Below are 14,189 nucleotides of genomic sequence, written 5' to 3' on the forward strand. Positions count from 1 at the left end.
TGGAGAATCCTGAGCTTTCGCTGGACAGATGTGTCCATCGAGTGGTTGCTGAGAGACTCAAATGAGATTAGTTACCTGCATCGACAGTGAGCAGCTGAATGGACATTTGGCTCGTTTTTCTGACGCTGTTCCTGCTCACCAGATTCTCTCAGCGAGGGCACCTCGTGAATGGAGGACGGTAACGGGCCGACGACGTGCCTCGTGGTCGCAGCAGGTTGATCGGCATCTCAAAGAGATGGGGATGGGCCAGGCATCTGCCTGGGGGATGGCCAGACGGAGGCCCTTCGAGTACCGACACAAAATGAACGCGGCACGCTGCTCTGGCACATGCTCCCATACCCGACTTGGTTGAAATTTAACCCAAGCAAATGCAAAGGCGGCATATTTAGTAGCTGAGGTATGATGACCGATCAGATTAAAGTCAAAACAGGCGAGGTGTGGCACGCACCTCAAAATAAAAAAGAGGTGCTGGAGTGGGGAGGGGTTCAGGCTTCTGCTCTTACAACTGGCGCTTTGGGGCAACGTTTTCTGAAATTGCAAGGCTCCTTCATTGGATTACAGAGAAGAGAACTTGGTTGAATTGGACAGGAGAAAACATCCCAGATATGGATGCGGCCCAGGAAGGTTTGGACACGGTCTTCTCTAAGGTTCAGGGAGGCATCGAGTGATCGCGCATGATTGCACGGGCCATAAGTAGGACCGAGCGAAACGATTGCGTGACACACAAGGAGCTTCGAGCCATGCTGACTACATTTAAGCATTTCTACTCCTATTTGTACAGGAGACGATTTGATGCAAAATCAGACAATTCCTCCTTGCAAAGGCCCTTTTTGTTCAAGGAACCCAAGGCCCAAATTGCAAGGTGGTTGAAGAAATTGCCGTCGTACGATTTGATTGTGGCTCATGGAGCTGGGAAAGCTGACACAATTGATGTCCCCGTTTGGAACAACGTTGCAAATTGTGCACGTGACAGGAGGACAACTACCAATTGAGAGAAAACACGTATGTGAAGAATTCCAATGTCGCGACTGTGATGTTCGTGTGTGTGTGCTACATATGGCAATAAAATTATCTGTATCCAAAGATCTTTTTCCACAAAGCCCCAATGGTAAAGCCAACTTTGCCAATAACCGCAGAAGAGGAATTTGGCACCTTGGACTGGAGAACGGCCCAAAAGGAAAACTTTGGCTGAGAGTGGGAACGGTTCACAATTGACTGAGAGTGGGTAAGAGACCCAGCAGGGAGGAAGGTACACTGTTCAAGGCACAAACAAAAGCCTGTTGAACACACGAGCAGACCTTCGCGATGCATGAGGACATCTTGTATTGCAGGTGGGTATACACTCTCTGAAGAGAGGGGGAAAAAAGAAGAAGAAGAAGAATAAGGGGGGGGGGACCCTTCCAGGTTTGAGATAGCACCAACAAAATAAAAACAATGGCATTGCAACAAGTGCATGGTACCAGAGCCGACGGACATTTGGCCAGAAGAGAAACAGCGAAGGTCTGGAGAGGGCTGCATTGGGCCAATTTGGGCAGAAATGTGCAAATCGGAGCAGGGGGGTGTTGCACCTGTGCCACAAAAAAAGGGACCAGCACGGAGGACGATGACATCATCACAATTGCACCAGGTGGGGTCCATGAATTTGATAGACATTGAGCCCGTTACACCTTGCGCCCGCCAAGGGATCAAATCCATCCTCGTAATCAAAGACCACTTCAGGAAATGGCTTGAAGCCTTTGCAATACCCCACCAGGAAACGAGGGTGATCGCTCAGGCCTTTGTAGAAGGGTTTGTGTGCCAGCAATGGGATCCCGAAAGAGCTGCACAAATACCAGTTTCAAAATTCTGAAAGCCAATAGCTCGAAGAAGTGTGCAGACTCTTGGCAATTAGTAAGACACAAACAACCCGGTTGAGACGACATTCCAATGTGATGGAAAGATTCAACAGGTGTGGGTTGATTTGCGAGGTGAAGTCAGTTCAGTAAACTCCAAGTGAGGAATGTTAATTGTGTAAAAAAAAAAAAAAAAATTAAAAAAAAAAAAACCCCGTTACGTGAATTAGGACCACACATTTCAGGTGCTATTGCTGCTGACAAACTCGGTTCAGATTAGTCCAGTTGGCAGGGTCGCCACGTCCATGTGGTTCTCCAACCACCAACCGCAACGCAAAATATGGACAGATGTGATGTCCCCTCCTCGCCTGGCGTTGATCGGCGTTGTCAGAATCACGGCACAACAACAATACATCGTGTCGCTTTAATAAACGCCGTCATCGAGATGATGATGATAAAACTCGACACCAAACTCTTATTCTCACATCCAACATCCTGGTCATTCTCATCGCAAAACACGCGCAACGTGCATCACAAACGAGTCAGATTTCCTCCAAATTCACGGCGACAAAAGGCTTTACAAGGTCGGCGTGCTGTTTTGCACCAAGTAATGCAAACAAGGCTGACCGCATGCCACGTCAGAGCGACATGGTTGAGACGCGTGGCACGCAGGCTCACGACAACACGTGTGAATTGGAGCAGGAACCCGACAACAATTTGCCTCAAATATGCACAGCTGTCAGAGGCAAATTCATTTGATCGAACCTGGTCATAATTTCTTACCAGAAATCTTACCTTCGATTGTTCGACCTTGCCCTGCAGTTTGAGAAGCTCCTCCTGCATCCTTTTCTCGTTGTCCATACTTTTGGCTAGATTTCCACTAAGTGCGTCCTTTCCCTCAAGCAAACTCTGTGCCTCCTCAAGTTTATTTGACAATTCCTTGGAGTGCCCCTGGGCAGCCAAAAGCCGAGCTTCAAGGACCTGCACACATCGGTCGAGCAATTTTATGCTGCATGGAAAGCGAACAATGACAAACCACTTGAACCAATTTGAACACAAGGAACCTTACCTCCGATTGTTCGATCCTGTCCTTGAGTTGGAGAAGCTCCTCCTGCATCTTCTTCTCATTGTGCATACTTTTGGCGAGTCTGCAACTCAAGGTCTCCTTCTCCTCAAGCAGATGCTGCGCTTCTTCGAGTTTATTCGATAATTCCTCGGAGTGCCCACGGGCCGCCAAAAGCTGAGCTTCAAGCACCTGCACACACCGGTCAAAAAAAAAATTTATTCTGCGTGGAAAGTAAAATATGACAAAACCCTTGAACCGATCAATTTGAACACAAAGAACCTCTCACCTTGGACTGTTCAACCTTGTCCTGGAGTTTGAGAAGCTCGTCCTGCATCCTTTTCTCGTTGTCCACAGTTTTGGCCAGGCTGCGACTCAGGGCATCCTTCTCCTCGAGTCGATTTGTCAATCCCTCAGAGTGCATCTGGGAAGTCAAAAGCTGAGCTTCAAGCACCTGCGCACAATCAATCGAATTATTTGACGTCGAGTGGAAAGCAAACTATGACGAGAAACAGGGCAACATTGATCATCATCATAATTATGCCGAAATCGACTTCCCAGATGTCGTCGTCAGCCATCACCACAGGGAGATGAACCGTTTCAAGCACTGCAGGATTCCTCAAAGAGAGGTTTTTGACATGCCTAAGGAGACTAATCCATGTTCTGTTGCCACTTCTGCAATTTTTAACTCTGGGTCCAGATTTCAGAGCATTACAAAAAAAAAAATATACTCTCAATGGTAGTGCTGAAGAGGTTTACTTTTAACTTCTCTGGCAAGTTTGATCGCCAAGCTGCAATTTAAGGGCTATCCAGGCGATCCATTTCCCGATCTGGAAGCCTTTCCCCCACAGCTCCTCATGACACACCGGGGAATTCATAAACACAATCAGCAAACCCAGAGGCAGAGCCTGGTAAAGCGTCTGGAAGCAGTTTGGTTCCAGTCCCGGCAGGAGGCGACTGCTCCCTTCTGCACGCCCATCGAGGAACGGACAAGCGACCCAGCTTGTTCGGTGCGGTGCGCCTCAGTGGCCCTCTGCGAGCTCAGGGCATCCAGCGGCACCGAGGAAAACGCTAGACTCTTCTCTTCGGCTCCAGGAAGCAATACGATCGACGTTTACGTGGTGCTCTCCAGCTGATCTTTAGCTGCTGATCTCTTGAGTTTTTGTGTGTGCCAAAAAAAAAAAAAAAGGGACCTTTTCTCCTCGTTTTAGCACTTTTTAATCATCTATCGATCTTTAGTGCTTTATCTCGGTCTGATCCAGGATGTTCAACGATCACCTTTCAAGTACATTAACGGGTTGTTGTTTTTTTATTTTATTTTTTTACAAGTCCTGCAGAGATGCTAATTGACAGCTTTAGCAGCCAGAAGACAGTCGATGACTTTGAAGGATTAAAATGCACATTTAAGAGACAACAAAAATAAATAAATAAAAATAAAAAAAAAACAGAAAAATCGAAGGGTCAAATCAAAATCTGTCCAGCCACGCTTCGACACGTAATCTTCATACAAAAATACCGTACTCCGATACCGCACATTTACCAATGAAATAACTACATGACGTTACTCCCTTTAACCCACATCATATTCCCACAACAATATTCTTTATTTGCTTCTGGGGCAAGAGACATTATCGGAGATTTTTGCAAAAAGGTGAGGCGTCCATGTGTGTGTGTGTGTGTGTGTGTACGTGTTTAATATATCCACAGAGTCCGCTGGTGTGTATTAACAGGAAATGATGAGAAAATCAACACGTTTCAGTTTCAACCACAGATACATTTGTTGTACTTCTTCAATTTCTACGATTCCAATTTGTATTCAGAAACAGAACAATTGCGGTTAACAATTTTGAAAATTGATCTCGGCATGGAAAAAAAAAATAAAAAAAATAAAAAAAAATCTGCCAGGTGGAAGGCAAAAATAAAAAAAATTTAAAAAATGGCAAACTCCTGAAACCAAGCAAATCGAACATCAGAAACTTTACCTTGGATTGTTCGACCTGGTCCTGGAGTTGGAGAAGCTCCTCCTGCATCCTTTTCTCGTTGTCCATACTTTTGGCCAGGCTCCGACTCAGTGCGTCCTTCTCCTCAAGCAGACTCTGTGCTTCCTGAAGTTTAATTGACAATTCCTCCGAGTGTATCTGGGCAGCCAAAAACTGAGCTTCAAACACCTGCACACAGCAGTCGGGCAATTAGACGTCAGAAGGAAAGTGAAGAATGACAAACCGCTTGAACCAATTAATTTGAAAACTAGAAGGGCACTCGGTGGAGCGCCAACCACCGCCACGCAATGCCCGATCCACGAGAACGTAATCGGGCACAATACATTTTTGAAATATCATGCTATATATCGTTTTTTTGGCCCCATCTCTCAATGGTGAAGAATCACTTTGGAAATTAAATAATTCTCGTATCCAGATTCGGAATTACATCTTCACCAAAATCGAATCAATTAGTCCTGGTCACACACCCACCGTGTCCACAAAATTTCGTCCAAATCCATACACAACTTTTTGAGATATCCTGCACACAAACAAAGAAATAAGACGAGGACGTCGTGCAGAACACGATACTTGCAAAATCCAAAAAAGAAATTCGACTTCAAAAATAATTGGTGGTTGAATTAAACAACCAAATATGCAACTCGTCAAATTGCAAGTAAATCGGATAAAAATTGAGCATTTTAGAAATACCACCTTCGTTGTTGACCGTGGGACTATGTTGACCTTTTGGTCCATGCTGACCTCAAAATAATTGGCTGGTTTAACTCAGTGACCTGAAATATCACCAAAGTTGTTGACCTTTGGCCCATTTTGACCTTAAAAACAATAGGCTCCTTCCTTATGAGAAACTCTATCATGTGTTGAAGTTTCATGAAGATTGGTTAAAAATTGTGACCTGGAGGTAAAAGACACGGAAAAACAAAATCGACGAACCAATATAGATGAAAAAAAATCTTCGATTTTGCAAGTAACAAAGACAGACAAACAAAGGGCTGAAAACAACCTGCTTCACCTTCGGGAGCGGATGCAATATGAATAAGGAACCTCACCTTCGATTGTTCGACCTGGTCCTCGAGTTGGAGAAGTTCCTCCTGCATCCTTTTCTCGTTGTCCAAACTTTTCGCCAGGTTCTTACTCAGGGTGTTCTTCTCCACAAGCAGGATCTCGACTTTCTCAAGTTTAATTGACAATTCCTCAGAATGTAACTGGGCAGCCAAAAGCTGAGCTTCAAGCACCTGCACACATCATTCGGGCAATTTGATGTCAGGAGAAAAGTGAACAATGACAAACCGCCTTAAAACAAATTGAACTGCAGGAACCTCACCTTCGATTGTTTGACCTCGTGCTGGAGTTGGAGAATCTCCTCCTGCATCCTTTTCTCGTTGTCCATACTTGTGGCCAGGCTCCTACTCAGTGCGTCCTTCTCCTCAATCAGACTCTGTGCTTCCTGAAGTTTAACTGACAATTCCTCCGAGTGCATCTGGGCCGCCAAAAGCTGAGCTTCGAACACCTGCACACATCGGTCGAGCAATTTGATGTCAGGAGAAAAGTGAACAATGACAAACCGCCTTAAAACAAGCAAATTGAACTACAGGAACCTTACCTTCGATTGTTTGACCTCGTGCTGGAGTTGGAGAATCTCCTCCTGCATCCTTTTCTCATTGTCCATACTTGTGGCCAGGCTCCTACTCAGTGCGTCCTTCTCCTCAATCAGACTCTGTGCTTCCTGAAGTTTAACTGATAATTCCTCAGAGTGTATCTGGGCCGCCAAAAGCTGAGCTTCGAAAACCTGCACACATCAGTCGAGCAATTTGATGTCGGAAGGAAATTGAAGAATCACAAACCCCTTGAACCAATTAATTTGAAAAAAAAAACAAAACAGGAATCTTACCTTCGATTGTTCGACCTGTTCCTGGAGTTGGAGAAGCTCCTCCTGCATCCTTTTCTCGTTGTCCATACTTGTGGCCAGGCTCCTACTCAGTGCGTCCTTCTCCTCAATCAGACTCTGTGCTTCCTGAAGTTTAACTGACAATTCCTCCGAGTGTATCTGGGCCGCCAAAAGCTGAGCTTCGAAAACCTGCACACATCAGTCGAGCAATTTGATGTCGGAAGGAAAGCAAAGAATGACAAACCCCTTGAACCAATCAATTTGAAAAAAAAAAACATAAAAAAGGAATCTTACCTTCGATTGTTCGACCTGGTCCTGGAGTTTGAGAAGCTCCTCCTGCATCCTATTCTCATGGTCCATACCTTCGGTGACCTTCTCCTCAAGCAGACTCTGTACTTCCTCAAGTTTAATTGACAATTCCTTCGAGTGCATCTGCGCAGACAAAAGCTGAACTTCAAGGACCTGCACACATCAGCCAGGGAAATTGATGTCAGGAGGAAAGTGAACAATGACAAACCCCTTCAACCAATTACTTTGAACATAAGGAACCTTACCTTCGATTGTTCGACCTGGTCCTGGAGTTGGAGAAGCTCCTTCTGCATCCTTTTCTCGTTGTCCATACTTTTGGTGGCCTTCTCCTCAAGTTGACTCTGTGCTTCCTCAAGTTTAATTGACAATTCCTCCGAATGCGTCTGGGCAGCCAAAAGCTGAGCTTCAAACAACTGCACACATCAATCGGGGAAGTTAATGTCGGGTGGAAAGTGAAGTGACAATCCTCTTGAACATCATGAAAAAAAAAAAAAAAAAAAAAAAAAAAAAAAAAAAAAAAAACTTACCTTCGATTGTTCGACCTTGTCCTGGAGTTTGAGAAGCTCCTCCTGAATCATTTTCTCATTGTCCATACTTTTCGCTAGACTGCAACTCAGGGAGTCTTTCTCCTCAAGCAGACTCTGTACTTTTTTCAGTTTATTTGACAATTCCTCAGAATGCATCTGGGAAGCCAAAAGCTGAGTTTCAAGCCCCTGCACACATCAGTCGAGCCATTTGACGTCGGGTGGAAAGCGAATGACAAAACCCTTGAAGCGAGCATGTTGAAAATCAAGAACCTTACCTTCGATTGTTCAACCTCGTGCTGGAGCTGGAGAAGCTCCTCCTGCACCCTTTTCGCATCGTCCATACTTTCGGCTAGACTGCTGCTCAAGGCATCCTTCTCCTCAAGCAGAATCTGTACTTTCTCAATTTTATGGGACAATTCCTCAGAGTGCATCTGGGAAGCCGAGAGCTGACCTTCAAGGACCTGCACACATCAGTCGAGGAATTTTATGTCGGGTGTAAAGTGAACAATGACAAAGCCCTTGAACTTCAGTGCTTTCAGCAAGTATTCACAACCCTTGACTTTTGTCACATTTTGTTGAGTTACAGCCCGAATTTTAAATCGATTGAATTGAAATTTTTTGTCTCCGATCTCCATAAAATACCCCACAATGACAAAGTGAAAACACCTTTTTAGAAATTTCTACAAATCAATTAAAAACGAAAAGCTGAAATGTCTGGCGTCAATAAGTATTCAACCCCGAGACAATACTTTTTGGAAGCGATTACAGCTTCGGGTCTTCTTGGGTACGTCTATGAGCTTTACACATCCGGATTTGGGGATTTTTCTCTTGTTCTTGCAGATTTGCTCAAGCTCTGTCAAGTTGGACGGTGCTCGTCAGTGAACAGCAATCTTCAAGTCTTTCCACTCGTTCTCTATGGGATTCAAGTCTGGGCTTTCGTTGGGCGACTCAAGGACTTTCACATTCTTCTTCTGAATCCATTCGTGTTGATTTGGCTGTATGCTTGGGATCATTGTACTGTTGGAAGACAAATCTTCGCCGTGGTCTGTCTTTTCACTCTGAATGAGGTTTTCCTGAAAGATTTGCCCGTTTTTGGCTCCATTCAACGTTCCCCCTATAGCCTGACAAGTCTCCCAGTCCCAGCCGCTTGTGAGCATCCCCACAGCACGGTGCTTCCACCACCAGATGGTGTTAGATGGTGATTAACTGTGTTCAATTTTGACAAGATGTTGTGCTTTGCATTCAAGCCAGAGTTCAACTTTCATTAATCAGAACACAGAATAGTTTGTTTCATGCTCAGAGTCTTTCACGTGCTTTTTGCAAAATCCAGGCATGCAGTCATGTGCCTTTTTCACAGGAGTGGCTTCCGCCCGTGCACTCTCACGGAAAGCCGAGATTGGTGAAGTGCTGCAGAGACTGTTGGCCTTCTGTCATGTTCTCCCATCTCAACCAAGGAACTCTGCAGTTCTGTCAGAGTGGTCATTGGGTTTTTGGTCACCTCTGTGACCAAGGTCCTTCTTGCTCTGTTGGTTCGAATGGCCAGCTCTTGGAAGAGTCTGCGTCGTTCCATATTCTTTCCACTTCCCAATGATGAAGCTCACTGTGCTCTTGGGAACTTTCAACATGAGAAATTGTTTTGTTCCCTTCGACAGATCAATGCCTCCTCGCAATTCTATCTCAGAGTTCTACGGACAGTTCTCCTTGGACTTCATGGTCGGAGTTTGACAAGCACCGTCAACTGTGGAAACTTGTACAAAAAAGGTGTTTCTTTCTAAACCAGGTCCAATCAATTGAATTGGCCACAGGTGGACTCCAATCAAGTTGAGACATCTCAAGGATGATCAAAGAAAATCGGAGACACCTGAGCTCAATTTGGTGCGTCATCGTCAACGGGTTGAATACTTATTGGAAAGACATTTCACCTTTTCATTTTTTTTTAATTGTAATTTCAAAAATCATATTTTCACTTTTTCATTATGAAGGATTTCGTGCAGATCGGAGACAAAAATTTGAATCGGATCCATTTTAAATTCAGGCTGCAACAACAAAACGTGACAAAAGTCGAGGGGTGTGAATAAGTTTTAAAGGAACTGCAAGTAACATGAACACAAGGAACCTCACCTTAAATTGTTCATCTTGTTCCTGGAGGTTGAGAAGCTCCACCTGCATCATTTTCTCCTTGTCCATACTTTCGGCAAGACTGTTACTCAGGCCATCCTTCTCATCAAGCAGACGATGCATTCTTTCAAGTCTATTTGACAATTCCATTGAATGCATCTGGGAAGCCAAAAGCTGAGCTTCAAGGAGCTGCACACACACGAGTCGAGTAAATTGATGTCAGATGGAAAGCGAACAATAAAAAAAAAACCCCTTGAACAAAGTCATTCGAACACAAGGAACCTTACCTTCGATTGCTCGACCATATCCTGGAGTTTGGAAAGCTCCTCCTGCATCATTTTCTCATTGTCCATCCTTTCGGCGAGACTGCGACTCAGGACATCCTTCTCATCCAGCAGACCCTGTACTTCTTTGAGTCTATTTGAGAGTTCCTCAGAGTGCCGCTGAGCAGCCAAAAGCTGAGCTTCAAGGACCTGCACACATCAGTCAGGGAATTTGATGTTAGGTGGAAAGTGAACAATGTCAAACCGTTTGGGAACAAAGCAATTTGAAAGAAAGGAACCTTACCGTCAATTGTTCGACCTCGTGCTGGAGTTGGAGAATCTCCTCCTGCATCCTTTTCTCATTGTCCACACTTTCAGCAAGACTGCAACTCAGGGCATCCTTCTCTTCAAGCAGATTCTGCGCTTCTTCCAGTTTATTTGTCAATTCCTCAGACTGCATCCGAGAAGCCAAAAGCTGAGCTTCAAGCACCTGCACACATCAGTCGAGTAAACTGATGCTGGGTGGAAAGTGAACAATGAAGCTCAATGAACGAAGCAGCTTGAACATCAGCAACCTTACCTTCGATTGTTCAACCTGGTCCTGGAGTTGGAGAAGCCTCTCCTGCATCCTTTTCTCATTCTCTACACTTTCAGCAAGACTGCAACTCAGGGCATCCTTCTCCTCAAGAAGATTCTGTACTTCCTCAAGTTTAATTGACAATTCCTCAGAATGCTTCTGGGAAGCCAAAAGTTGAGCTTCAAGCACCTGAACAACACAGTGGAGTAATTTGATGTCAGGTGGAAAGTGAACAATGACAAACCCCTTGAACCAAGTAATTTGAACTTTAGGAACCATACCTTAAATTGTTCAACGTGTTCCTGGAGTTCGAGAAGCTCCTCCCGCATCCTTTTCTCATTGTCCGTACTTTCGGCGAGACCGCTACTCAGGGCATCCGCCTCCTCAAGCAGACTCTGTATTTCTTCCAATTTATTTGACAATTCCTCAGAGTGCATCTGGGAAGCCAAAAGTTGAGCTTCAAGCACCTGAACAACACAGTGGAGAAATTTGGTGTCAGGTTGAAAGTAAACAATGACAAACCCCTTGGAACACGAGAAACTTTACCTTCGATTGTTCTATCTTGCCCTGGAGTTGGAGAAGATCCTCCCGCATACTTTTCTCATTGTCCATATTTTCGGCCAGGCTGCCGCTCCGGGTGTTCTTCTCCTCAAGCATACGTTGTACTTCTTCAAGTTTATTTGACAATTCCTCAGAGTGCCTCTGAGCAGTCAAAAGCTGAGCTTCAAGAATCTGCACACATCAGTGGAGTAATTTGTTGTCAGGTGGAAAGTGAACAACTAAAAAAAAAAATAAAAAATCCCAAAACAAGTGAATTGAACAGAAGGAATGCCACCTTTGATTGCTCGACGTTGTCCTGGGGTTCGTGAAGCTCTGCCTGCATCATTTTCTCATTGTCCAGACTGCGACTCAAGGCATCCTTCTCCTCAGGCAGACTCTGCATTTCCTCAAGTGAATTGGACAATTCCTCAGAGTGCATCTGGGAAGCCAAAAGCTGAGCTTCAAGGACCTGCACACATCAGTCGAGTAATTTGATGTCAGGAAGAAAGCAGCACATTGACAAACCCCTTGAACCAAGCAATAGGAACTGAAGCAACCTTACCTTAAATTGTTCGACCTGGTCCTTGAGTTTGAGAAGCTCCTCCTGCATCCTTTTCTCATTGTCTATATTTTTGGCCAGGCTGCCACGCAAGGTATCCTTCGCCTCGAGCAGGTTCTGCGATTCTTCAAGTTTGTTTGACATTTCCTCAGAGTGCATCTGGGAAGCTAAAAGCTGAGCTTCAAGCACCTGCACACAGTCAGTCAAGGAATTTGATATCGGGTGGAAAGCAAACAATAAAAAAAACCCCTTGGACCAAGCAATTTCAACAAAAGGAAGCTTACCTTCGATTGTTCCCTCTTGTCCTCGAGTAGGAGAAGCTCCAGCTGCATCCTTTTCCCATTGTCCATGTTTTTGGCCAGGCTGTCACACAAGACATCTCTCTCCTCAAGCACACCCTGCATTGCTTCAAGTTTATTTCTCAATTCCTCAGAGTTCATCTGGCAAGCCAAAAGCTGAGCTTCAAGAACCTGCACACATCAGTCAAGGAATTTGAAGTGAGCTGGAAAGTGAACATCGACAATGCCAATGAACCAAGTGATATGAACTGAAGAAACCATACCTTAAATTGTTCATCTTGTTCCTGCAGTTTGACAATCTCCTCCTGCATCCTTTTCTCATTGTCCAGATTTTTGGCCAGGCTGCCACTCAGGGCATCAACCTCCTCAAGCAGATTCTGTGCTTCCTCAAGTTTATTTGACAATTCCTCGGAGTGCAGCTGGGAAGCCAAAAGTTGAGCTTCAAGGACCTGAAAACATCAGTGGAGCAATTTTAATGTCAGGAGGAAAGCAAACATCAACAAACCCCGACAACCAAATAATTTGAACAAGAGGAACCTCACCTTCGATTGTTCGACTTGTTTCTGCAGGTTGAGAAGCTCCTCCTGCATCATTTTCTCATTGTCCACATTTTTGGCCAGGCTGCCACTCACACAATCCATCTCCTGAAGCAGACTCTGGACTTCTTCAAATTTATTTGACAATTCCTCAGAATACATTTGGGAATCCAAAAGCTGCGCTTCAAGGATCTGCAAACATCAGTCGAGTAATTTGACAAAGGATGGAAAGTGAACAATGGACAAGCCCCTTCAACAAAGAAATTTGAGCACAAGGAGCGTTACCTTCGATTGCTCCACCATGTCCTCGTGTTTGAGAAGCTCTTCCTGCATAATTTCCTCATTGACCGTCCTCAATGCTGGACTGCTACTCAGGGCATCCTTCTCCTCGAACGGACTCTCCATTTCCTCAAGTTTGGTGGGCAATTCCTCAGAGTGCGTCTCCGACGTCAAAAGCTGAGCTTCAAGCATCTGCACGTATCAATCAAGCAATTTGACGTCGGCTGGAAAGGGAACAATGACAAAGCATTTGCACCAAGTAATGTGAACATCATGAACCTCACCTTCGAATGCTCGCCCTCATCCTGGAGTTTGCAAAGCTCCTCCTGCATCATTTTCTCATTCTCCATATTTTTGGCCAGGTTGCTACTCAGGGAGTCCTTCTCCTCAAGCAGACTCTGCACCTCCTCAAGCTTGTTTGACAATTCCTCAGAGTGCATCTGGGAAGCTAAAAGCTGAGCTTCAAGCACCTGCACACACAAGTTGAGAAATTTGAAATTCGGTAGAAAGTGAACAATGACCAAAAAAAATAAAAAATAAAAATTAATATATTTTTTTAAAACGGCCCTTGAACCAAGAAATTTCAACAAAAAAAAAAAAAGGGAGCTTACCTTCGATCGTTCCATCTTTGCCTGGAGTTGGACAAGCTCCTCCTGCATCCTTTTCTCATTGTCCATGCTTTCAGCGTGACTGCAACTCAGGGTGTCCTTCTCCTCAAGCAGATTCGGTGCATCTTCCAATTTATTTGTCAATTCCTCAGAGTTCACCTGGCAAGCCAAAAGCTGAGCTTTAAGAACCTGCGGCACATCCAGTCAAATAATTTGATATCAGGTGGAAAGCGAACATTGATTAAAAAAAAAAAACCTCTTGAACCAAGTCATATGAACTTGAGAAACCTTACCGTAAATTGTTCGACCTGGTCCTGAAGTTCGAGAAGCTCATCCTGCATCCTTTTCTCATTGCTCATATTTTTGGCAAGGCTGCCACTCAGGGCATCCATCTCCTCAAGCAGACTCTGGACTGCTTCAAGTTTATTTGACAATTCCTCAGAGTGCACTTGGGAAGCCAAAAGCTGAGCTTCAAGGACCTGCACACATCAGTCGAGGAATTTAACAGAGGATGGAAAGCCAACAATGACAAACCCCTTCAGAAGAAATTTGGCCACAAGGAACGTTACCTTCGATTGCTCGACCTTGTCCTGGGGATCGAGAAGCTCTTCCTGCATCATTCTCTCATTGCCCATGTTTTTTGCGAGACTGCAACTCAGGGCATCCTCCTCAAGTTTGTTGGGCAATTCCTCAGAGTGCATCTCAGAGGTCAAAAGCTGAACTTCAAGCACCTGCACACATCATTCAAGGAATTTGATGTCAGGTGGAAATTGAACAATGACAACCCCTTG

The 14,189-nt window shown here is 44.7% G+C and overlaps 1 protein-coding gene across 11 annotated transcripts in view; it reads right to left on the reverse strand.

Annotated features, from left to right (window-relative positions):
• LOC147012292 (uncharacterized) overlaps positions 1–14,189 on the reverse strand; it is a 129,875-nt gene that overhangs the window by 38,245 nt on the left and 77,441 nt on the right. For 3 of the 11 annotated variants that reach the window (XM_085856214.1, XM_085856213.1, XM_085856215.1), the window contains 27 exons: positions 13,968–14,129; positions 13,692–13,877; positions 13,075–13,587; positions 12,797–12,982; positions 12,518–12,703; positions 12,239–12,424; positions 11,961–12,146; positions 11,680–11,865; positions 11,413–11,586; positions 11,124–11,309; positions 10,859–11,044; positions 10,581–10,766; positions 10,305–10,490; positions 10,025–10,210; positions 9,741–9,926; positions 7,895–8,080; positions 7,620–7,805; positions 7,338–7,505; positions 7,078–7,245; positions 6,787–6,972; positions 6,499–6,684; positions 6,220–6,405; positions 5,945–6,130; positions 4,878–5,063; positions 3,185–3,349; positions 2,902–3,087; positions 2,628–2,813 (listed from right to left, as the gene is read on the reverse strand). In XM_085856214.1, the coding sequence (XP_085712340.1) occupies positions 2,628–2,813; positions 2,902–3,087; positions 3,185–3,349; positions 4,878–5,063; positions 5,945–6,130; positions 6,220–6,405; positions 6,499–6,684; positions 6,787–6,972; positions 7,078–7,245; positions 7,338–7,505; positions 7,620–7,805; positions 7,895–8,080; positions 9,741–9,926; positions 10,025–10,210; positions 10,305–10,490; positions 10,581–10,766; positions 10,859–11,044; positions 11,124–11,309; positions 11,413–11,586; positions 11,680–11,865; positions 11,961–12,146; positions 12,239–12,424; positions 12,518–12,703; positions 12,797–12,982; positions 13,075–13,587; positions 13,692–13,877; positions 13,968–14,129 (5,256 nt within the window). The remainder of the gene's footprint in view (positions 1–2,627; positions 2,814–2,901; positions 3,088–3,184; positions 3,350–4,877; positions 5,064–5,944; positions 6,131–6,219; positions 6,406–6,498; positions 6,685–6,786; positions 6,973–7,077; positions 7,246–7,337; positions 7,506–7,619; positions 7,806–7,894; positions 8,081–9,740; positions 9,927–10,024; positions 10,211–10,304; positions 10,491–10,580; positions 10,767–10,858; positions 11,045–11,123; positions 11,310–11,412; positions 11,587–11,679; positions 11,866–11,960; positions 12,147–12,238; positions 12,425–12,517; positions 12,704–12,796; positions 12,983–13,074; positions 13,588–13,691; positions 13,878–13,967; positions 14,130–14,189) is intronic. The other 8 variants (XM_085856217.1, XM_085856216.1, XM_085856218.1 and 5 more) reach the window with 7 other exon arrangements.

This window comes from Eptatretus burgeri, chromosome 15 (genome assembly GCF_056783735.1).
Source record: "Eptatretus burgeri isolate ZD-2024b chromosome 15, Ebu_testis_v1, whole genome shotgun sequence".
Taxonomy (NCBI): Eukaryota; Metazoa; Chordata; class Myxini; order Myxiniformes; family Myxinidae; genus Eptatretus; species Eptatretus burgeri.